Source organism: Hyperolius riggenbachi, chromosome 3 (genome assembly GCF_040937935.1).
Source record: "Hyperolius riggenbachi isolate aHypRig1 chromosome 3, aHypRig1.pri, whole genome shotgun sequence".
Taxonomy (NCBI): domain Eukaryota; kingdom Metazoa; phylum Chordata; class Amphibia; order Anura; family Hyperoliidae; genus Hyperolius; species Hyperolius riggenbachi.
The window spans coordinates 263,321,024-263,343,297 of NC_090648.1; the positions used below are offsets into that span (position 1 = coordinate 263,321,024).

At 46.1% G+C, this 22,274-nt stretch overlaps 1 protein-coding gene across 2 annotated transcripts in view; it reads left to right on the forward strand.

The window, feature by feature from the left end:
- The window catches only part of HBP1 (HMG-box transcription factor 1), a 98,197-nt gene that overhangs the window by 72,491 nt on the left and 3,432 nt on the right, over nucleotides 1-22,274 (forward strand). For both annotated transcript variants that reach the window (XM_068276280.1, XM_068276281.1), the window contains one exon: nucleotides 5,852-5,993. In XM_068276280.1, the coding sequence (XP_068132381.1) occupies nucleotides 5,852-5,993 (142 nt within the window). The remainder of the gene's footprint in view (nucleotides 1-5,851; nucleotides 5,994-22,274) is intronic.

Below are 22,274 nucleotides of genomic sequence, written 5' to 3' on the forward strand. Positions count from 1 at the left end.
AATAGTTGATTGGGAGAATTAAGGGGGAGTTTTAGAAAGTTCACTAGATGGTGAGGGAGGCATTGCAACTCTTTGCATTGGAATGTGTGGCTGCTGTGCAAAGCAAATTTAGACACATGCTAAAGGGTTAATCTTTTCTAAACCGGTAGTCCAGAGTTGCACTGATAATATGAATGGCTCAGAGACTTTTGTTCTCTGGGAAAACCTAGGAGCAGGATTACATCACTTCTTCCACACATTCTTACCCCTTATTCCTTCATACTCATATTGCAGATTAACAATCTACTGCAGGGAGTGAGACTGTCCGTGGGCCTTGATACAGCAGTTAGGTAGACAAGTCCATAATTTGATCAAAGAAAGTTTTAAAATAGAGTAAATATAATTAGTCAAAGTATTCATTTTCTTCATTGCTATTGGCAATTCTTGCATATGTATCCCTCGCAGTTTGGCTTAAAATGGTCTCTATGACGAGCTGAGTTGATTTTAATTAATAAAAAATGTGCACAAAAGCTCCAAGTAAAAAATGAAAATAAAAAGTAAAGTGGTGAGTCACAGTGCCTATAGCTGCAGTGGGGAAGATATCAGTAGATGAGTTAGTGACAGAATACTCTAGCAGCTTGGTGTGACCTAAAACAGAGGTACAGATCTACTCTCACAGAGTCTGTACAGAGTATGCGTCCTCGGCAGAGCCAGAGACCCTGCAGGGGGCCTCAGACTGAATAACACATCGCCAGCAGCACATAACTCATCATCACAGGGAGAGAACAGCAGTAGCTCCAGCTGTCTCCCACATGGTCCTGGCATGTTCAGCACCCATGTATTACCAAACTCCGAGTACTAGAGCCTGGCCGACCTTCCATACCCCTCAGATGGTAACGTATAGTCTTCAGAAAGGGTCAGCACCTCCAAGTATTATAGCCCACTGTTTCAGGCCAAGCAGACTTTCCTCAGGCTGGTCAGGCTGGCCACACTCACACGAGGAAAGGCTGCTTGGCCTGAAACATCGGGCTATCGCTGGATCTCAGACCTGCACTTTTTAACCACCTTTTAATGGATTTTCAATAAAGAGCTATATTTTAAGAGCTATAATACTTGGAGATGTTGTTGTCTCCCACATGGTGAGCGAGCTGATCTACACATCTGTCCGTAAATAACTGAAACCTTCTTCAAAGATTTTGATCTATATTGACATGATTGCATCATGCAGCTGCTGCAGATGTGTTGGCTGCACATTCATGATGCAAAGCTCCCATTCCATCACATACCAATGATTTTCTACTCACTTAATTGATCTCATTGTCATTTTCCAGAAACTATTTTGAGTTGAGGGGAGCTTTGTGACATGGTGCCGTATCCTGTTGCAAGTAGCTATCAGAATGCTATGGTCATACTCGGCAACAATACTCAGATTGGCTGTGGCATTTAAACAATGATCAGTTGCTACTGAAAGGCCCAAAGTGTGCCAAGAAAATGTCCCCTACACCATTACCCGCCACACCATTAACTGTTGACACAAGGCAGTACGGAGCAAAAGTTGCATGATTATGACAAATTATGACCCTACTATGTGAATGTTGCAGATAAAATACTCATCGCACCATTGAGTAACTCAAGCCCAGACACTAATTATCTCGGTAGATAAATAAATCTGTTTACTGAACTGCTTTACCCATCACAGGTTCTCTGTGATGCAGTTCTGTGCACAGATAGGGAGAACACAGGCAGAGAGGGGGGCAGGCTTGAGCAGACTGCTCTTACTGCTATAGAGCTTCCTGATAAAGCAGCTGACTGAGACCTTAGTCTGTGGATTTTACAGGGGAGATTACAAGCTCACAGGGCAGAACAGAATGAAACAGACAGCAGGGTGTTTGTTCTCATGTACCTACTAGTATATAGAATTAATTAAAGCAGGTTGCTTCATCTCTGGTACATGTTAAGGCCCATACACACACTGGACTGATGTTACCTGACAGGGATTGGGACCCGATCCCTCAGGTGATATGGGCTGAGACTGTACAGACGCATAGTCAGTCTACAGGTTGATGATGTGTTTTGTTGCAATGCTGGTGGGGCAGAGGGCTAATAGAGCAGCGCACATGTACATCACAGGGCGAGCACAAAGCTGTTGGCTGTCGTTCGGGTGACTTGATCTGTCTGGTGCATTGCTGGCTGGGCAGCAGCTGCTGTCCATACCCCAGATTATGGTCTGAGGCAGTAGTTCTCAGCCGCCTCAGCTGACTATAATGTAGCGTGTGTACGGACCATTGCGGTTTGCTGTTGTGATTAGAATAAATACAATTCCGAAATGTATTTTCTTACCTAAAGATAAATTAACACCGCTCTCACCATTGCATTATAAGTGAATGTAAATGTGTGTATACAAATAATGATTTATTGTGCCATTGCAGGGAGCTTTGAAATGAACACTCCCTGTAGTTTAGTATGTGCTGATTTATTAGTCAGTTTGTGTTGAGTGTTCCTAGTTGTAACACAGGCACGAAGTGATTAAACCGTTAATGTCACATGAATGTTAGTTAAACTGCTATCTGAGGCTTCCCATGTCCTGCTCACTCCTACCGCTGCTGCCTGGGATGCTCTGAATATAGAAGAAAAGAGCTTGTCAGATATGTTCTCGTGGCCGGGCTTCCCGCCAAATGCGAGTATGGCCATGCCTGCATGGTAATCCCAAGCCGCTAATCCACAAGTGGCTCAGTGCTGCTGCCCTGCTCGTGCGTGAAGGGGATGTGGCTGTGAGCTAAGAGGGTCCCAGTCTGTGGCATTGGGGTCCAGGGGGACACAGGACAGCTCTGGAGGATCCAAAGGCTTCGTTCTTCTTGGGTATTTTGTATTCCTCTCCCCTGCCACCTCAGGTTTTCTCTAAAGGACAACTGAACTGAGAGTGATATGGAGGCTGCCATATTTATTTCCTTTTTAAACAATACCAGTTGCCTGGCTTACTGTTGATTTTCCATGCATCAGTAGTGCCTGAATCCCACACCTGAAACAAGCATGCGGAAAATACAATAAAACATCTATTCTGCATATGCTTTTTCAGGGTGTATGATTAAAAGTATCAGAGTCACAGGATCAGCATGACAGCCAGGCAATTTGAATTTGATTAGGGCTTGTCAATGAGATGTGATTATTCTGAGTTGATGCACGATCATGCAAATTTCTGAAGCTTGAAAATGGATCAGTCAAATTCCTTCTTGGTGGCATAGGATTGGTCCATTTACAGGCTGCATAATTGTGGGACCTTATTCCTAAATTTATGTGGACACATCAACCAGTGGGCAGTAGCCAGTGGCGGCGTCACAAGGCCGATTCCTGAAAGATTTCATGCTGAAATAGATCGGGATATGACCTACGGTTTATGGTGTCCAACAGATCATTCTCTAATCTGAGAGAGAGAGAGAGAGAGAGAGAGAGAGAGAGAGAGAGATCTGTCTCTTCGTCAATCGGCTGCCAAAATCACTAGATGAATCCTAAGGGCAGTTTCAGACTGCATATTGGCGGCAGTGGTGGGAACCACACCGCCTAATACATGCCTTACATTAGTACGCAGTAATCTCTGACAGCCGGCCAAGCAGGAAGAGTCTCACTTCCAGTGGCTGAAACAATCCTGTGCATGGAAGTGTATTGCTAAAATATGCTTCTGCACATACGCGACACAAATGCTTGTGGTGGGCATTTAAAAATATAAGTGTCACCATAGACTTACAATACTTCCAGTCTGTCGCAGGTCGATGCAGAACTGCACGGTAACATAGGTTTGCCCTTCGCGTTGCAAATGCGGTGAAAAGTTACTTCCATCGCATTATAGCCCATTGAAATCAATAGGCTGCGTCGGAATTTGAGTGCTGGGAAAAAATGGTGTGCCTGCTGCATTTTTTTCACATCACGCATGACATGTGAATGAGGATAACTGATTCAAATTTGTATCAACACGGGTGCCACAAATGATTTGAACACAGCACCCTAGTGGAAATGTAGCTTTATGCTTTTAGCCATAGATACCAAACGAGTATGTAGGTCAGATGTTTCTGACTGAATTAGCTGCATGCTTGTTTCAGGTGTGTGATTCAGACACTACTGCAGCCAAAGAGATCAGGAGGACTGTTTTTCTGAAACAAACCTCAAAACGCCAGGTGTTCTCACTAGGCTGGTCACCACATCCTCTCCGTCTGCCATCACAAATATTCGCGTGTCTCGGTTCCACCGATGCCGACTCCTAAGATCTGTCCCGAAGCCGGTAAACAGATCAGTGTCCAGCAAAAGCATGGGGAATCTCCATTGGGTTGCAAAAGACAGATGGAAATCCTCAGCAGCAGTGGATTCTCATTGGTTCATGGTGGATCCGTAAAAATCCTCCTTGTTGCTAGGGAGAATCGGTCTACTGCAAATAAATGGGGAACCCCATGCCCCTGCCGGCCGCAGTCTGATTATAGACTTTGGGAACTAAATGGTGTAATCAGGGGGGGACGTGAGTATTTGCATGCCAGCGGGTGAATTGGATGGGGTGGTTGCAAAACATACAGAGTGGACATGCAATGCAGGGCAGCACATACTGAATGGATGTGCTTTTTATCATGCAGTATTAGCATCTGCTTCAAGTGGGAACCAAGGAAAGGAGTATGGCAGCCACCATATGCCTCTGACTTTTTAACCTCTTGAGGACCACAGGTTTACACCACCTAGGGACCAGGCGATTTTTTTATTTTTTTTTTATTCAGCACTCTGCAGCTTTAACAGTTTATTACTCGGCCATACAACTTAGCAGCCACATGAATTTTACCTCCTTTTTCTGCCCACCAACAGAGCTTTCTGTTGGTGGGATCTGATTGCTGTTGTGATTTTTTTTTTTTCTTATTAATTTTCTTATTTTTCTCAATAAAAAATTGCTATTTTTTTATTTTATCACTCCCACCTTCCTTCCCTCTCTCTGAGATCCAACCACTATGATCGCCTCTCATAGGTATAAGCCTATGAGAGGTATTAGATTGTGAAGTGACAAAGCTGTCCCAGTACAGCGCTGTACTAGATCCCAGTGCTGTACAAATGAAACTTGCTGTTTTTTTTTTTTTTTTTTACAGCCACGATCGGAGCTGGCAGGCTGATCACAGATCCCCGCTGTGTGTAATGTCAGGGAATGTGTGCGCATTCCCTGCTAATCTCCACCTCCAGGACCTGATGCCAATTGGCGTTAGGCAGTCCTGGGGGAGCCACTCTGTGAACAGTTAGGGCCTGTTTCCACTACACGCAGATTGGATGCAGAAAAACTGACTCCAATGAATCCCTATGGGCCTGTTTCCACTAAATGCGGATTTTCTGATGCAGATTTTCCCCTAGGCATTCATTGGAGTCAGTTTTTCTGCATCCAATCTGCGTGTAGTGGAAACAGGCCCTTAGGCAGTCACAGAGCAGTTAAGTTCCATTTAAGTCAGTATTTAGTGCTCTTCCCTTAGGTTTGATTTCTAACCAGGTCACTAGCTGCACTGATTTTGTATGTTCTTTTCCATGCTTGTTTCCTTCCACATCTTAAAAGCGTAGTGGAAGATTGATTTTGTGTGGACAATAACTGTCCCTCACTAGTACCCACAGACTAGTGACATGAATTGTTCAATAATGTCTTTAAACCTCTACAGAAAATGTGTCCACACTATATAATCACATACTAATACCTTGAAGAAGGGGAACAACAGAACAGCCAGACAAGTAACATTTTCAATATGAAGTCAGTAATGACAGCTCCCCTGTTCCCATAACCCAGAGCAGACAGGATTGAATGCAGCACCTGTTGGAAACTGACATGATTTTAATTAAGCCAATTCTGACATGCTTTCCCTTCCAGAGCCATAAGTGTGATTCTTGGTGATAGGTGGAAAAAGATGAAGAATGAGGAAAGAAGAATATACACGATAGAAGCTAAAGCTTTGGCAGAAGAACAAAAACGTTTAAATCCAGACTGTTGGAAGAGAAAACGAACAAATTCAGTGAGTAATCATCCATATTGCTAAGACTACTGCCTTCATTATGAGTGTTTTACAGATAGACAATGCATTACTCCAGGCCTTTATTATAGCCAATATACATGTTTTGGTATTTTCTCCTGTACATTTGTGTAAGTATTGTGCTATACAGACATAACTATCACCATGACTAAAAGGGATCTATCTGGTGGCCATTTTTTAGTGTATATCTACCTTTAGCAAGTTGATAATGCTCTACAATAAACGAGTGCATATATAATGGCTGTGCACAGGTGGGAGAGAGGGGTTGCTGTAAATCCAGCTATGGTGTATAATAATATGGACCCCCCCCCCACGTTAACACCAGTTTTCAAATCCTACGTTTGAATTGCTGGTGGGAGTGTCCTTATGTTAGCAAAGAGTAGCAGAAACCTGAATCAAAAATCAGATCTGAATCTACGTAAAGATATAATGAATGATATTAACCACTTGCCGACCGCGCATTCATAACGCGCGTCGGCAAAGTGGCAGCTGCAGGACCAGCGACGCAGATCTGTGTCGCCGGCTGCAGGCTAATCAATCAGGAAACAGCCGCTCACGCGAGCGGCTGCTTCCTGTCAATTCACGGCGGGGGGCTCCGTGAATAGCCTGCGGGCCGCCGATCGCGGCTCGCAGGCTAAATGTAAACACAAGCGGAAATAATCTGCTTTGTTTACATTTGTACAACGCTGCTAACAGTAGCAGCGTTGTACTAGATCAGCGATCCTCGGCCAATCAGCGGCTGGGGATCGCTGTCACATGACAGGCAGGAGCCTGTTAGAGGCTGCACAGGACAGATCCGTTCCTGTGCAGCCTCCAATCTCTCGGGGAAGGGAGGGGGGAGAGGGGGAATCCTGCGGTGGAGGGGGCTTTGAGGTGCCCCCCCCCCCCTGCCACCCACAGCATGCAGGAGCGATCAGACCCCCCCAGCACATCATCCATCTAGTGGGGGAAAAAAAAGGGGGGGCTGTCTGGTCGCTCTGCCTGTCATTTGATCTGTGCTGGGGGATGTAGAGCCCACCCAGCACAGATCTGAAAAAACAGCGCTGGTCCTTAAGGGGGGGGGGGGGGGGGGGGGTAAAGGCTAGGTCCTCAAGTGGTTAAGGATTGGCCATCTATCCCTTCTGTTATTTGTGGTCTGTAGATCTTCTAACTAATCTTTTCAGTATCGCATGGCAACAGGAAATCTGTGGCTCTGTGCCCTGCATTCTCCTTCCTATGTGTATGTGGGTGGGGATAATTGGTTGGAGGTTCCCCTGAACTGATTTTTCCATTTTATATTTGCAACATGAACAAGGAATCTGACTGGTTGCTATGGGCAACAAGCACAAATGCTCCCCACAGATGGGGTCTGGGCTATAGTTTATTTTCTTACAGGAAATGGTGGCCACTAGCTATGTCACCACTATCACATGAGCTGGTAAAAGTTGACAAATTATAGCAGCTTAACCACTTCACCACTGAGGGGTTTTACCCCTTGTACACCACAGCAATTTTCACCTTTCAGCGCTCCTTCCATTCATTCATCTATAACTTTATTATTACTTATCGCAATGAAATGAACTATATCTTGGTTTTTTTCACCACCAATTAGGCTTTCTTTAGGTGGGACATTATGCCAAGAATGATTTTATTCTAAATGTGTTTTAATGGGAAAATAGGAAAAAATGTGGGAAAAAAATTATTATTTTTCAGTTTTCCTCCATTATAGTTTTTAACCACTTGAGGACCTAGGGCTTTCTACCCCTTAAGGACCGGCCACTTTTTTTCCATTCAGACCACTGCAGCTTTCACGGTTTATTGCTCGCTCATACAACCTACCACCTAAATGAATTTTGGCTCCTTTTCTTGTCACTAATAAAGCTTTCTTTTGATGCTATTTGATTGCTCCTGCGATTTTTACTTTTTATTATATTCATCAAAAAAGACATGAATTTTGGCAAAAAAATGATTTTTTTAACTTTCTGTGCTGACATTTTTCAAATAAAGTAAAATTTCTGTATACATGCAGCGCGAAAAATGTGGACAAACATGTTTTTGATAAAAAAAAACCCATTCAGTGTATATTTATTGGTTTGGGTAAAAGTTATAGCGTTTACAAACTATGGTGCCAAAAGTGAATTTTCCCATTTTCAAGCATCTCTGACTTTTCTGACCCCCTGTCATGTTTCATGAGGGGCTAGAATTCCAGGATAGTATAAATACCCCCCAAATGACCCCATTTTGGAAAGAAGACATCCCAAAGTATTCACTGAGAGGCATAGTGAGTTCATAGAAGATATTATTTTTTGTCACAAGTAAGCGGAAAATGACACTTTGTGAGAAAAAAAAAAAAAAGTTTCCATTTCTTCTAACTTGCGACAAAAAAAAAATGAAATCTGCCACGGACTCACCATGCCCCTCTCTGAATACCTTGAAGGGTCTACTTTCCAAAATGGGATCATTTGTGGGGTGTGTTTACTGTCCTGACATTTTGGGGGGTGCTAAATTGTAAGCACCCCTGTAAAGCCTAAAGGTGCTCATTGGACTTTGGACCCCTTAGCGCAGTTAGGCTGCAAAAAAGTGCCACACATGTGGTATTGCCGTACTCAGGAGAAGTAGTATAATGTGTTTTGGGGTGTATTTTTACACATACCCATGCTGGGTGTGTTTTTACACACAATTGTCCATTTACAGAGATATTTCTCCCACTTAGCATGGGTATGTGTAAAAATACACCACAAAACACATTATACTACTTCTCCTGAGTACGGCGATACCACATGTGTGGCACTTTTTTGCACCCTAACTGCGCTAAAGGGCCTAAAGTCCAATGAGTACCTTTAGGATTTCACAGGTCATTTTGAGAAATTTCGTTTCAAGACTACTCCTCACGGTTTAGGGCCCCTAAAATGCCAGGGCAGTATAGGAACCCCACAAATGACCCCATTTTAGAAAGAAGACACCCCAAGGTATTCCGTTAGTAGTATGGCGAGTTCATAGAAGATTTTATTTTTTGTCACAAGTTAGCGGAAAATGACACTTTGTGAAAAAACACAATTAAAATCAATTTCCGCTAACTTTTGACAAAAAATAAAATCTTCTATGAACTCACCATACTCCTAACGGAATACCTTGGGGTGTCTTCTTTCTAAAATGGGGTCATTTGTGGGGTTCCTATACTGCCCTGGCATTTTAGGGGCCCTAAACCGTGAGGAGTAGTCTTGAAACAAAAATGACCTGTGAAATCCTAAAGGTACTCATTGGACTTTGGGCCCCTTAGTGCAGTTAGGGTGCAAAAAAGTGCCACACATGTGGTATCGCCGTACTCGGGAGAAGTAGTACAATGTGTTTTGGGGTGTATTTTTACACATACCCATGCTGGGTGGGAGAAATACCTCTGTAAATGACAATCTTTTGATTTTTTTACACACAATTGTCCATTTACAGAGGTATTTCTCCCACCCAGCATGGGTATGTGTAAAAATACACCCCAAAACACATTGTACTACTTCTCCCGAGTACGGCGATACCACATGTGTGGCACTTTTTTGCACCCTAACTGCACTAAGGGGCCCAAAGTCCAATGAGTACCTTTAGGATTTCACAGGTCATTTTTGTTTCAAGACTACTCCTCACGGTTTAGGGCCCCTAAAATGCCAGGGCAGTATAGGAACCCCACTAATGACCCCATTTTAGAAAGAAGACACCCCAAGGTATTCCGTTAGGAGTATGGTGAGTTCATAGAAGTTTTTATTTTTTTGTCACAAGTTAGCGGAAATTGATTTTAATAGTTTTTTTTCACAAAGTGTCATTTTCCGCTAACTTGTGACAAAAAATAAAATCTTCTATGAACTCACCATACTCCGTACGGAATACCTTTGGGTGTCTTCTTTCTAGAATGGGGTCATTTGTGGGGTTCCTATACTGCCCTGGCATTTTAGGGGCCCTAAACCGTGAGGAGTAGTCTTGAAACCAAATGTCGCAAAATGACCTGTGAAATCCTAAAGGTACTCATTGGACTTTGGGCCCCTTAGCGTACTTAGGGTGTAAAAAAGTGCCACACATGTGGTACCGCTGTACTCAGGAGAAGTAGTATAATGCGTTTTGGGGTGTATTTTTACACATACCCATGCTAAGTGGGAGAAATATCTCTGTAAATGACAATTGTTTGATTTTTTTACACACAATTGTCCATTTACATAGAAATTTCTCCCACCCAGCATGGGTATGTGTAAAAATACACCCCAAAACACATTATACTACTTTTCCTGAGTACGGCGGTACCACATGTGTGACACTTTTTTGCAGCCTAGGTGCGCTAAGGGGCCCAACGTCCTATTCACAGGTCATTTTGAAGCATTTGTTTTCTAGACTACTCCTCGCGGTTTAGGGCCCCTAAAATGCCAGGGCAGTATAGGAACCCCACAAGTGACCCCATTTTAGAAAGAAGACACCCCAAGGTATTCCGTTAGGTGTATGGCGAGTTCATAGAAGATTTTATTTTTTGTCACAAGTTAGTGAAAAATGACACTTTGTGAAAAAAAAACAATAAAAATTAATTTCCGCTAACTTTTGACAAAAAATTAAATCTTCTATGAACTCGTCATACACCTAACATAATACCTTGGGGTGTCTTGAGACCAAATGTCTCAAAATGACTGTTCAGGGGTATAAGCATCTGCAAATTTTGATGACAGGTGGTCTATGAGGGGGCGAATTTTGTGGAACCGGTCATAAGCAGGGTGGCCTTTTAGATGACAGGTTGTATTGGGCCTGATCTGATGGATAGGAGTGCTAGGGGGGTGACAGGAGGTGATTGATGGGTGTCTCAGGGGGTGGTTAGAGGGGAAAATAGATGCAATCCATGCACTGGGGAGGTGATCGGAAGGGGGTCTGAGGGTTTGGCCGAGTGATCAGGAGCCCACACGGGGCAAATTGGGGCCTGATCTGATGGTTAGGTGTGCTAGGGGGTGACAGGAGGTGATTGATGGGTGTCTCAAGGTGTGATTAGAGGGGGGAATGGATGCAAGCAATGCACTGGCGAGGTGATCAGGGCTGGGGTCTGAGGGCATTCTGAGGGTGTGGGCGGGTGATTGAGTGCCCTAGGGGCAGATAGGGGTCTAATCTGATAGGTAGCAGTGACAGGGGGTGATTGATGGGTAATTAATGGGTGTTTAGGGTAGAGAATAGATGGAAACACTGCGCTTGGGTGGTGATCTGATGTCGGATCTGCGGGCGATCTATTGGTGTGGGTGGGTGATCAGTTTGCCCGCAAGGGGCAGGTTAGGGGCTGATTGATGGGTGGCAGTGACAGGGGGTGATTGATGGGTGGCAGTGACAGGGGGTGATTGATGGGTGGCAGTGACAGGGGGTGATTGATGGGTGATTGATAGGTGATTGACAGGTAATCAGTGGGTTATTACAGGGGAGAACAGATGTAAATATTGCACTGGCGAATTGATAAGGGGGGGTCTGAGGGCAATCTGAGCGTGTAGGCGGGCAATTGGGTGCCCGCAAGGGGCAGATTAGGGTCTGATCTGATAGGTAACAGTGACAGGTGGTGATAGGGAGTGATTGATGGGTGATTGATGGGTAATTAGTGGGTGTTTAGAGGAGAGAATAGATGGAAACACTGCGCTTGGGTGGTGATCTGATGTCGGAACTGCGGGCGATCTATTGGTGTGGGTGGGTGATCAGATTGCCCGCAAGGGGCAGGTTAGGGGCTGATTGTTGGGTGGCAGTGACAGGGGGTGATTGATGGGTGATAGGTGATTGGCAGGTGATTGACAGGTGATCAGTGGGTTATTACAGGGAAGGACAGATGTAATTAATGCACTGGCGAATTGATAGGGGGGGGAGGGGGGGGTCTGAGGGCAATCTGAGCGTGTGGGCGGGTGATTGGGTGCCCGCAAGGGGCAGATTAGGGTCTGATCTGATAGGTAACAGTGACAGGTGGTGATAGGGGGTGATTGATGGGTAATTAGTGGGTGTTTAGAGAAGATAACAGATGTAAACGATACATTTGGGAGGTAATCTGACGGCGGGTTTGCGGGCGATCTAATGGTGTGGGTGGGTGATCAGATTGCCCGCAAGGGGCAGGTTAGGGGCTGATTGATGGGTGGCAGTGACAGGGGGTGACAGGGGGTGATTGATGGGTGATAGGTGATTGGCAGGTGATTGACAGGTGATCAGTGGGTTATTACAGGGAAGAACAGATGTAATTAATGCACTGGTGAATTGATAAGGGGGGGTCAGACGGCAATCTGAGCGTGTGGGCGGGTGATTGGGTGCCCGCAAGGGGCAGATTAGGGTCTGATCTGATAGGTAACAGTGACAGGTGGTGATAGGGGGTGATTGATGGGTAATTAGTGGGTGTTTAGAGAAGATAACAGATGTAAACGATACATTTGGGAGGTAATCTGACGGCGGGTTTGCGGGCGATCTAATGGTGTGGGTGGGTGATCAGATTGCCCGCAAGGGGCAGGTTAGGGGCTGATTGATGGGTGGCAGTGACAGGGGGTGATTGACGGGTGATTGACAGGTGATTGACAGGTGATCAGGGGGATAGAGGCATACAGTAAACAGGGGGGGGGTGGTCTGGGGGGGGGGGGGTCTGGGGAGAATCTGAGGGGTGGGGGGTGATCAGGAGGGGGCAGGGAGCAGGGGGGGGGATAAAAAAAAAATAGCGTTGACAGATAGTGACAGGGAGTGATTGATGGGTGATTAGGGGGGTGATTGGGTGCAAACAGGGGTCTGGGGGGTGGGCAGGGGGGGGTCTGATGGGTGCTGTGGGCGATCTGGGGCAGGGGGGGGAGAAATCAGTGTGCTTGGGTGCAGACTAGGGTGGCTGCAGCCTGCCCTGGTGGTCCCTCGGACACTGGGACCACCAGGGCAGGAGGCAGCCTGTATAATACACTTTGTAAACATTACAAAGTGTATTATACACTTTGTATGCGGCGATCGCGGGGTTAACATCCCGCCGGCGCTTCCGTATAGCCGGCGGGATGTTGCGGCGAGCGGTGACAGGCGCCGGCGGAGGATCGCGTCACGGATGACGCGATCGCTCCGCCCATGCCCTTAAATGGACCGCCGCCTCTGTGGGTGAGCCGGTCCTTAAGGGCTCCACTTCCCGGCCGCCGCTGTGCGTTAGGCGGTCGGGAAGTGGTTAAATAATGGATGCTACTGTAATTAAACCCATGAAATGTATTTGCCCATTTGTCCCGATTATAAAACAGTTTAAATTATATCCCTATCACAATGTTTGGCGCCAATATTTTATTTGGAAATAAAGGTGCATTTTTTTCAGTTTTGCATCCATCCCCAATTACAAGCCCGTAGTTTATAAACTAACGGCGTTATACCCTCTTGACTTAAGGCTAATTTCACACCAGGACGTTGCGTTAGAGGGGGCGTTAAGGTCGCATAACGTCCCCCTAACGGAACGCCTGGTGGTGTTGGATCTGGAGGTCAGAGTGAGCCGCGTTGTGCAGCTCACTCTGGCATCAGTGATGCCGTGATGCGCACTCTTGTGCACATGCGGCATCACGTGGTCCCGCCGGCCAATCGCCGCACAGAGCGGCCGCTCCAGGAAGTAAACACTGCACGTCACAACGTGCAGTGAATATTAATTAGCCATGTGCCTGGCCGCTCTCCGCTCCTCCACAAGATTACTGAGCATGTGCAAGCAGTCTAACGCGGCTCAGCCGCGTCTAAAGTACTGCATGCAGTACGTTGTCTTGTGACGCAGCGTTACAATGTAACGCAACGTGGGCACTGTGAACAGCCCCATTGATTTTTCATTACTGTGCTGTGGGCTGCGTTACAGGCTACTCTAACGTGCGCCTGTAACGTCCCACTGTGAAACCAGCCTAAATATTTAAAAAGTTCAGTCCCTAAGGTAACTATTTATGTTTGTTTTTTTATTGTATTTTTTTTTTATTACAAAAAAAAAAATTGGGGGAGTGTGGGAGTTAATGAGTTAATTTATTATGTAAAACTAATGTGTTTGTAAATGCTTTAGGGTGTAGTTTTACTATTTGGCCACAAGATGGCCACAGTGTGTTTGTTTACATGCGACCTGTAAGCGTCCGGAAGGACGCTTACAGGAAGCAGTACGAGGCTGGATAAATCATAATGATCGCGCTGTTTCTAATAGAAGCAGCGGATCATTGCGGGGGCTTAGATCAACGAACGGGAATGGATTTTCCTGTTCATTAATCTCCGGGCGGCGGCGTGCACGAGCGGCGGGAGCGCGGACAGCGGCGGTAGCGCGGAAGGTACGGATTTCTCCGTCCCTGTTTTTTTAGGGGGGAAAAAAGGGATGGAGAAATTCGTACCGCGGGGTTAAAGTGGTTAATGGTGCAACTCGAGCTTGAGCAGTGGTGTAGCAATAGGGGCCCCTGGACCAGATGGGTGATTTAGAGGCTCTTCTTAATCCATCTTATTAGCATTTCATTGGTGCTATGCTGGTAATGAACACCTATAGTTATGCATTGAATAGTGGTAATCTGTAACTATTACGTCCTTGGGACGCTGAACCTGTCACTGGTAGGTTTTTGGGCTCCATGTCAATACAACTTGCACTGGTGCCCCAAGCTCCTCAGCTACGCCACTAAGCTTGAGTTTCACTTCTTAGACTTAAAAAAAAAACAACATAAAACTGATCTAAGACAGAGACACTGAAGCAAAAAAAAAAAAAATATGATATAGTGAATTGGTTGTGTACTATGAATAATTACTAGAAGATTAGCAGCAAAGAAAATATTCTCATACTTTTATTTTCAGGTATATAGTGTTTTTTCTAACATTGCATCACTCTATAATATGTGCAGATTACACAACACTCAGCATTCAAAATGAGTCTTTCAGAGCAGTCTGTGAAGTAATGAACTCTCCTCTAGCAGAGGAAAAGTATATAGTCCAGGAAGAGTTGAGATAATAAAAGTCAGATAACAGCCCTCTCCAGGACTAACTTAGTCGGAGAGCTTAATGGCTTGTTTGCATAGAGATAACAACTGGAGTTTCTCAACTCTTCCTGTACTGGAAACAATTACTCTGATGTATCTGATCTTAATGTTTTATTTCTTAGCTGTGCTACACATACAAATCATAATATCATCATTTTTTTTTTCGCTTCAGTGTCTCTTTAAACATGAGATGCCAGGAGTTGGACAGAGGCTCTTTAATGTTGGTGTTAGGGTGGATCAATCTGGGCTGAGATTGTGGGGAACAAATGGGTTAGGCTCTTTTCCCACTTGTTAGGAAAACATACCAGAGAATGTGTTTGCCATACAGACCTGTGGTGGAACCATACCTACAATTATTTGCCAGTTAGCTAGTTAACTAACCAGCAGCTGCAGGGTATCATTGCTTAACCTTCTGCCGCCCGCGTCACGCCAGTAGGCGTGGCCGCGGCGGCAGCCCCAGGACCGCCTAACGCCAATTGGCGTAAAGTCCTGGGGCTCTGTTTTGCATGAGATCACGCGCATGGTGCGCGCGCATCTCATGCTCGGAGGGCGGAGCTCCGCCCCGCCTTCAGTCTCCGAGCGGCTATTGCCGCTCGGGAGACTGTTAGACGGCGATCACGCCGTCTATTTACTAGGTGCAGCGCTGCACTGGGGACAGCCGTGTGACACGGCTGTCCCCATGGGGGACAAGAGAGCGATCGGCTCTCATAGGCAGAAGCCTATGACAGCGGATCGCCATAATTGGCTGGCTGTGGGGAGGGAGGGTAGAAATTTAAAGTAACAGGTTTTTTTTTAAAACAAAACAATAATATTTATTAAAAAAAAAAATAAACATGGGGGGAGCGATCAGACCCCACCAACAGAGAGCTCTGTTGGTGGGGAGAAAAGGGGGGGGGGGGGGATCACTTGTGTGCTGTGTTGTGCGGCCCTGCAGCTTGGCCTTAAAGCTGCAGTGGCCAATTTAGCTAAAAATTGCCTGGTCACTAGGGGGGTTTAGCCCTGCAGTCCTCAAGTGGTTAAAGGGAAGGTTCAGGGAGGGTGGCTAAAAAATAATCAATTTCCACTTACCTGGGGCTTCCTCCAGCCCGTGGCAGGCAGGAGGTGCCGTCGCCACCGCTCCGCAGGCTCCCGGTTGTCTCCGGTGGCCGACCCGACCTAGCCAGGCCGGCTGCCAGGTCTGCGCTCCAAGGCCCGGCACTTCTGCGTCCCACGCGCAGGCGCAGTAGTTCTGCGCCTGCGCAGTACAGCCCGGCGGACGTCCGATGACGTCAGCGCGCCGGCGTGGGACGCAGAAGTGCCGGGCCTTGGAGCGCAGAAGAGCCCGACCTGGCAGCCGGCCTGGCCAGGTCGGGTCGGCCACCGGGAGCCTGCGGAGCGGCGGCGAGGGCACCTCCTGCCTGCCACGGGCTGGAGGAAGCCCCAAGGTAAGTGGAAATTGATTTTTATTTTTTAACCACCCTCCCTGAACCTTCCCTTTAAGTTTCAAGTCGATGAAAGTTTGCCTGCTGTTTTCTAAATGTAAATGCTTAGGTCTCTCGCCTCATCTCTCTGCTAGCAACTCTATTACAGACTACAGTTTAGCAAAGGCAAAAGTCTAGTACACAACTTGCCCTCTTACCATTAGAGGCAGCTAGAGTGTGATGTGACTATTTCCTAAATAACTGACCCTGGTGCAGAGGAGGCAGCCTATTATCATTGTTGATAAGAACAACAATAATAATACACTTTAACCACTTGAGGACCCACCCTTTACCCCCCCTTAAGGACCAGCGCTGTTTGTTTGGATCTGTGCTGGGTGGGCTCTGCAGCCCCCAGCACAGATCCGTGGCCACACAGAGCGATCAGATCGCCCCCCTTTTTTCCCCCCTATGGGGATGATGTGCAGGGGGGGTCTGATCGCTCCTACTTGCAGGCATTTTGCGGGGGGGGGGGGGGGCACCTCAAAGCCCCCCCCCGCGGCGACATTCTCCCCCCTCCCTCTCCTACCTGCTCCCCCGGGAGATCTGGGCTGCACAGGACGCTATCCGTCCTGTGCAGCCAGTGACAGGCTGTCTTCTGTCACATGGCGGCGATCCCCGGCCGCTGATTGGCCGGGGATCGCCGATCTGCTTTACGGCGCTGCTGCGCAGCAGCGCCGTACAAATGTAAACAAAGCGGATTATTTCCGCTTGTGTTTACATTTAGCTTGCGAGCCGCCATCGGCGGCCCGCAGGCTATTCACGGAGCCCCCCGCCGTGATTTGACAGGAAGCAGCCGCTCGCACGAGCGGCTGCTTCCTGATTAATCAGCCTGCAGCTGGCGACGCAGTACTGCGTCGCTGGTCCTGCAGCTGCCACTTTGCCGACGCACGGTATAAGCGTGCGGTCGGCAAGTGGTTAAAGGGAATCTGAAGTGAAAAAAAACTTATTTGTATATGTAGTACAGCTAAGAATTAGAACATTAGTAGCACGGATACGAGTTCCATATTGTTTCCAGTACAGGAAGAGTTAAGAAACTTCACTTGTTTACTATGCAAAAGAGCAGCTCTGAGCTCTCTGATCAGGTTAGTTGGCTACAGTGCTGTTTTCTGAAACACTTATACTTCAAAGAAACAGTGACAGGCAGCTTCAGACAGATTTTTACTGCAGGGAAGTTGAAAGGGTAATTAGTCCTGCTCTGTTCTATAGTTTAACCACTTGAGGACCTAGGGCTTTACCCCCCTTAAGGACCGGCCACTTTTTTTCCATTCAGACCACTGCAGCTTTCACGGTTTATTGCTCGCTCATACAACCTACCACCTAAATGAATTTTGGCTCCTTTTCTTGTCACTAATAAAGCTTTCTTTTGATGCTATTTGATTGCTCCTGCGATTTTTACTTTTTATTATATTCATCAAAAAAGACATGAATTTTGGCAAAAAAATGATTTTTTTAACTTTCTGTGCTGACAGTTTTCAAATAAAGTAAAATTTCTGTATACATGCAGCGCGAAAAATGTGGACAAACATGTTTTTGATAAAAAAAAAAACCATTCAGTGTATATTTATTGGTTTGGGTAAAAGTTATAGCGTTTACAAACTATGGTGCCAAAAGTGAATTTTCCCATTTTCAAGCATCTCTGACTTTTCTGACCCCCTGTCATGTTTCATGAGGGGCTAGAATTCCAGGATAGTATAAATACCCCCCAAATGACCCCATTTTGGAAAGAAGACATCCCAAAGTATTCACTGAGAGGCATAGTGAGTTCATAGAAGATATTATTTTTTGTCACAAGTAAGCGGAAAATGACACTTTGTGAGGAAAAAAAAAAAAAGTTTCCATTTCTTCTAACTTGCGACAAAAAAAAAATGAAATCTGCCACGGACTCACCATGCCCCTCTCTGAATACCTTGAAGGGTCTACTTTCCAAAATGGGATCATTTGTGGGGTGTGTTTACTGTCCTGACATTTTGGGGGGTGCTAAATTGTAAGCACCCCTGTAAAGCCTAAAGGTGCTCATTGGACTTTGGACCCCTTAGCGCAGTTAGGCTGCAAAAAAGTGCCACACATGTGGTATTGCCGTACTCAGGAGAAGTAGTATAATGTGTTTTGGGGTGTATTTTTACACATACCCATGCTGGGTGGGAGAAATATCTCTGTAAATGACAATTTGTTAATTTTTTTTACACACAATTGTCCATTTACAGAGATATTTCTCCCACTCAGCATGGGTATGTGTAAAAATACACCACAAAACACATTATACTACTTCTCCTGAGTACGGCGATACCACATGTGTGGCACTTTTTTGCACCCTAACTGCGCTAAAGGGCCCAAAGTCCAATGAGTACCTTTAGGATTTCACAGGTCATTTTGAGAAATTTCGTTTCAAGACTACTCCTCACGGTTTAGGGCCCCTAAAATGCCAGGGCAGTATAGGAACCCCACAAATGACCCCATTTTAGAAAGAAGACACCCCAAGGTATTCCGTTAGTAGTATGGCGAGTTCATAGAAGATTTTATTTTTTGTCACAAGTTAGCGGAAAATGACACTTTGTGAAAAAACACAATTAAAATCAATTTCCGCTAACTTTTGACAAAAAATAAAATCTTCTATGAACTCACCATACTCCTAACGGAATACCTTGGGGTGTCTTCTTTCTAAAATGGGGTCATTTGTGGGGTTCCTATACTGCCCTGGCATTTTAGGGGCCCTAAACCGTGAGGAGTAGTCTTGAAACCAAATGTCGCAAAATGACCTGTGAAATCCTAAAGGTACTCATTGGACTTTGGGCCCTTTAGCGCAGTTAGGGTGCAAAAAAGTGCCACACATGTGGTATCGCCATACTCGGGAGAAGTAGTACAATGTGTTTTGGGGTGTATTTTTACACATACCCATGCTGGGTGGGAGAAATACCTCTGTAAATGGACAATTGTGTGTAAAAAAAATCAAAAGATTGTCATTTACAGAGGTATTTCTCCCACCCAGCATGGGTATGTGTAAAAATACACCCCAAAACACATTGTACTACTTCTCCCGAGTACGGCGATACCACATGTGTGGCACTTTTTTGCACCCTAACTGCACTAAGGGGCCCAAAGTCCAATGAGTACCTTTAGGATTTCACAGGTCATTTTTGTTTCAAGACTACTCCTCACGGTTTAGGGCCCCTAAAATGCCAGGGCAGTATAGGAACCCCACTAATGACCCCATTTTAGAAAGAAGACACCCCAAGGTATTCCGTTAGGAGTATGGTGAGTTCATAGAAGTTTTTATTTTTTTGTCACAAGTTAGCGGAAATTGATTTTAATAGTTTTTTTTCACAAAGTGTCATTTTCCGCTAACTTGTGACAAAAAATAAAATCTTCTATGAACTCACCATACTCCGTACGGAATACCTTTGGGTGTCTTCTTTCTAGAATGGGGTCATTTGTGGGGTTCCTATACTGCCCTGGCATTTTAGGGGCCCTAAACCGTGAGGAGTAGTCTTGAAACCAAATGTCGCAAAATGACCTGTGAAATCCTAAAGGTACTCATTGGACTTTGGGCCCCTTAGCGTACTTAGGGTGTAAAAAAGTGCCACACATGTGGTACCGCTGTACTCAGGAGAAGTAGTATAATGCGTTTTGGGGTGTATTTTTACACATACCCATGCTAAGTGGGAGAAATATCTCTGTAAATGACAATTGTTTGATTTTTTTACACACAATTGTCCATTTACATAGAAATTTCTCCCACCCAGCATGGGTATGTGTAAAAATACACCCCAAAACACATTATACTACTTTTCCTGAGTACGGCGGTACCACATGTGTGACACTTTTTTGCAGCCTAGGTGCGCTAAGGGGCCCAACGTCCTATTCACAGGTCATTTTGAAGCATTTGTTTTCTAGACTACTCCTCGCGGTTTAGGGCCCCTAAAATGCCAGGGCAGTATAGGAACCCCACAAGTGACCCCATTTTAGAAAGAAGACACCCCAAGGTATTCCGTTAGGTGTATGGCGAGTTCATAGAAGATTTTATTTTTTGTCACAAGTTAGTGAAAAATGACACTTTGTGAAAAAAAACCAATAAAAATTAATTTCCGCTAACTTTTGACAAAAAATTAAATCTTCTATGAACTCGTCATACACCTAACATAATACCTTGGGGTGTCTTTTTTTTCTAAAATGGGGTCACTTGTGGGGTTCCTATACCGCCCTGGCATTTTACAGGCCCAAAACCGTGAGTAGTCTGGAAACCAAATGTCTCAAAATGACTGTTCAGGGGTATAAGCATCTGCAAATTTTGATGACAGGTGGTCTATGAGGGGGCGAATTTTGTGGAACCGGTCATAAGCAGGGTGGCCTTTTAGATGACAGGTTGTATTAGGCCTGATCTGATGGATAGGAGTGCTAGGGGGGTGACAGGAGGTGATTGATGGGTGTCTCAGGGGGTGGTTAGAGGGGAAAATAGATGCAATCCATGCACTGGGGAGGTGATCGGAAGGGGGTCTGAGGGTTTGGCCGAGTGATCAGGAGCCCACACGGGGCAAATTGGGGCCTGATCTGATGGGTAGGTGTGCTAGGGGGTGACAGGAGGTGATTGATGGGTGTCTCAAGGTGTGATTAGAGGGGGGAATGGATGCAAGCAATGCACTGGCGAGGTGATCAGGGCTGGGGTCTGAGGGCATTCTGAGGGTGTGGGCGGGTGATTGAGTGCCCTAGGGGCAGATAGGGGTCTAATCTGATAGGTAGCAGTGACAGGGGGTGATTGATGGGTAATTAGTGGGTGTTTAGGGTAGAGAATAGATGGAAACACTGCGCTTGGGTGGTGATCTGATGTCGGATCTGCGGGCGATCTATTGGTGTGGGTGGGTGATCAGTTTGCCCGCAAGGGGCAGGTTAGGGGCTGATTGATGGGTGGCAGTGACAGGGGGTGATTGATGGGTGGCAGTGACAGGGGGTGATTGATGGGTGGCAGTGACAGGGGGTGATTGATGGGTGATTGATAGGTGATTGACAGGTAATCAGTGGGTTATTACAGGGGAGAACAGATGTAAATATTGCACTGGCGAATTGATAAGGGGGGGTCTGAGGGCAATCTGAGCGTGTAGGCGGGCGATTGGGTGCCCGCAAGGGGCAGATTAGGGTCTGATCTGATAGGTAACAGTGACAGGTGGTGATAGGGAGTGATTGATGGGTAATTAGTGGGTGTTTAGAGGAGAGAATAGATGGAAACACTGCGCTTGGGTGGTGATCTGATGTCGGATCTGCGGGCGATCTATTGGTGTGGGTGGGTGATCAGATTGCCCGCAAGGGGCAGGTTAGGGGCTGATTGTTGGGTGGCAGTGACAGGGGGTGATTGATGGGTGATAGGTGATTGGCAGGTGATTGACAGGTGATCAGTGGGTTATTACAGGGAAGGACAGATGTAATTAATGCACTGGCGAATTGATAAGGGGGGGGGGGGTCTGAGGGCAATCTGAGCGTGTGGGCGGGTGATTGGGTGCCCGCAAGGGGCAGATTAGGGTCTGATCTGATAGGTAACAGTGACAGGTGGTGATAGGGGGTGATTGATGGGTAATTAGTGGGTGTTTAGAGAAGATAACAGATGTAAACGATACATTTGGGAGGTAATCTGACGGCGGGTTTGCGGGCGATCTAATGGTGTGGGTGGGTGATCAGATTGCCCGCAAGGGGCAGGTTAGGGGCTGATTGATGGGTGGCAGTGACAGGGGGTGACAGGGGGTGATTGATGGGTGATAGGTGATTGGCAGGTGATTGACAGGTGATCAGTGGGTTATTACAGGGAAGAACAGATGTAATTAATGCACTGGTGAATTGATAAGGGGGGGTCAGAGGGCAATCTGAGCGTGTGG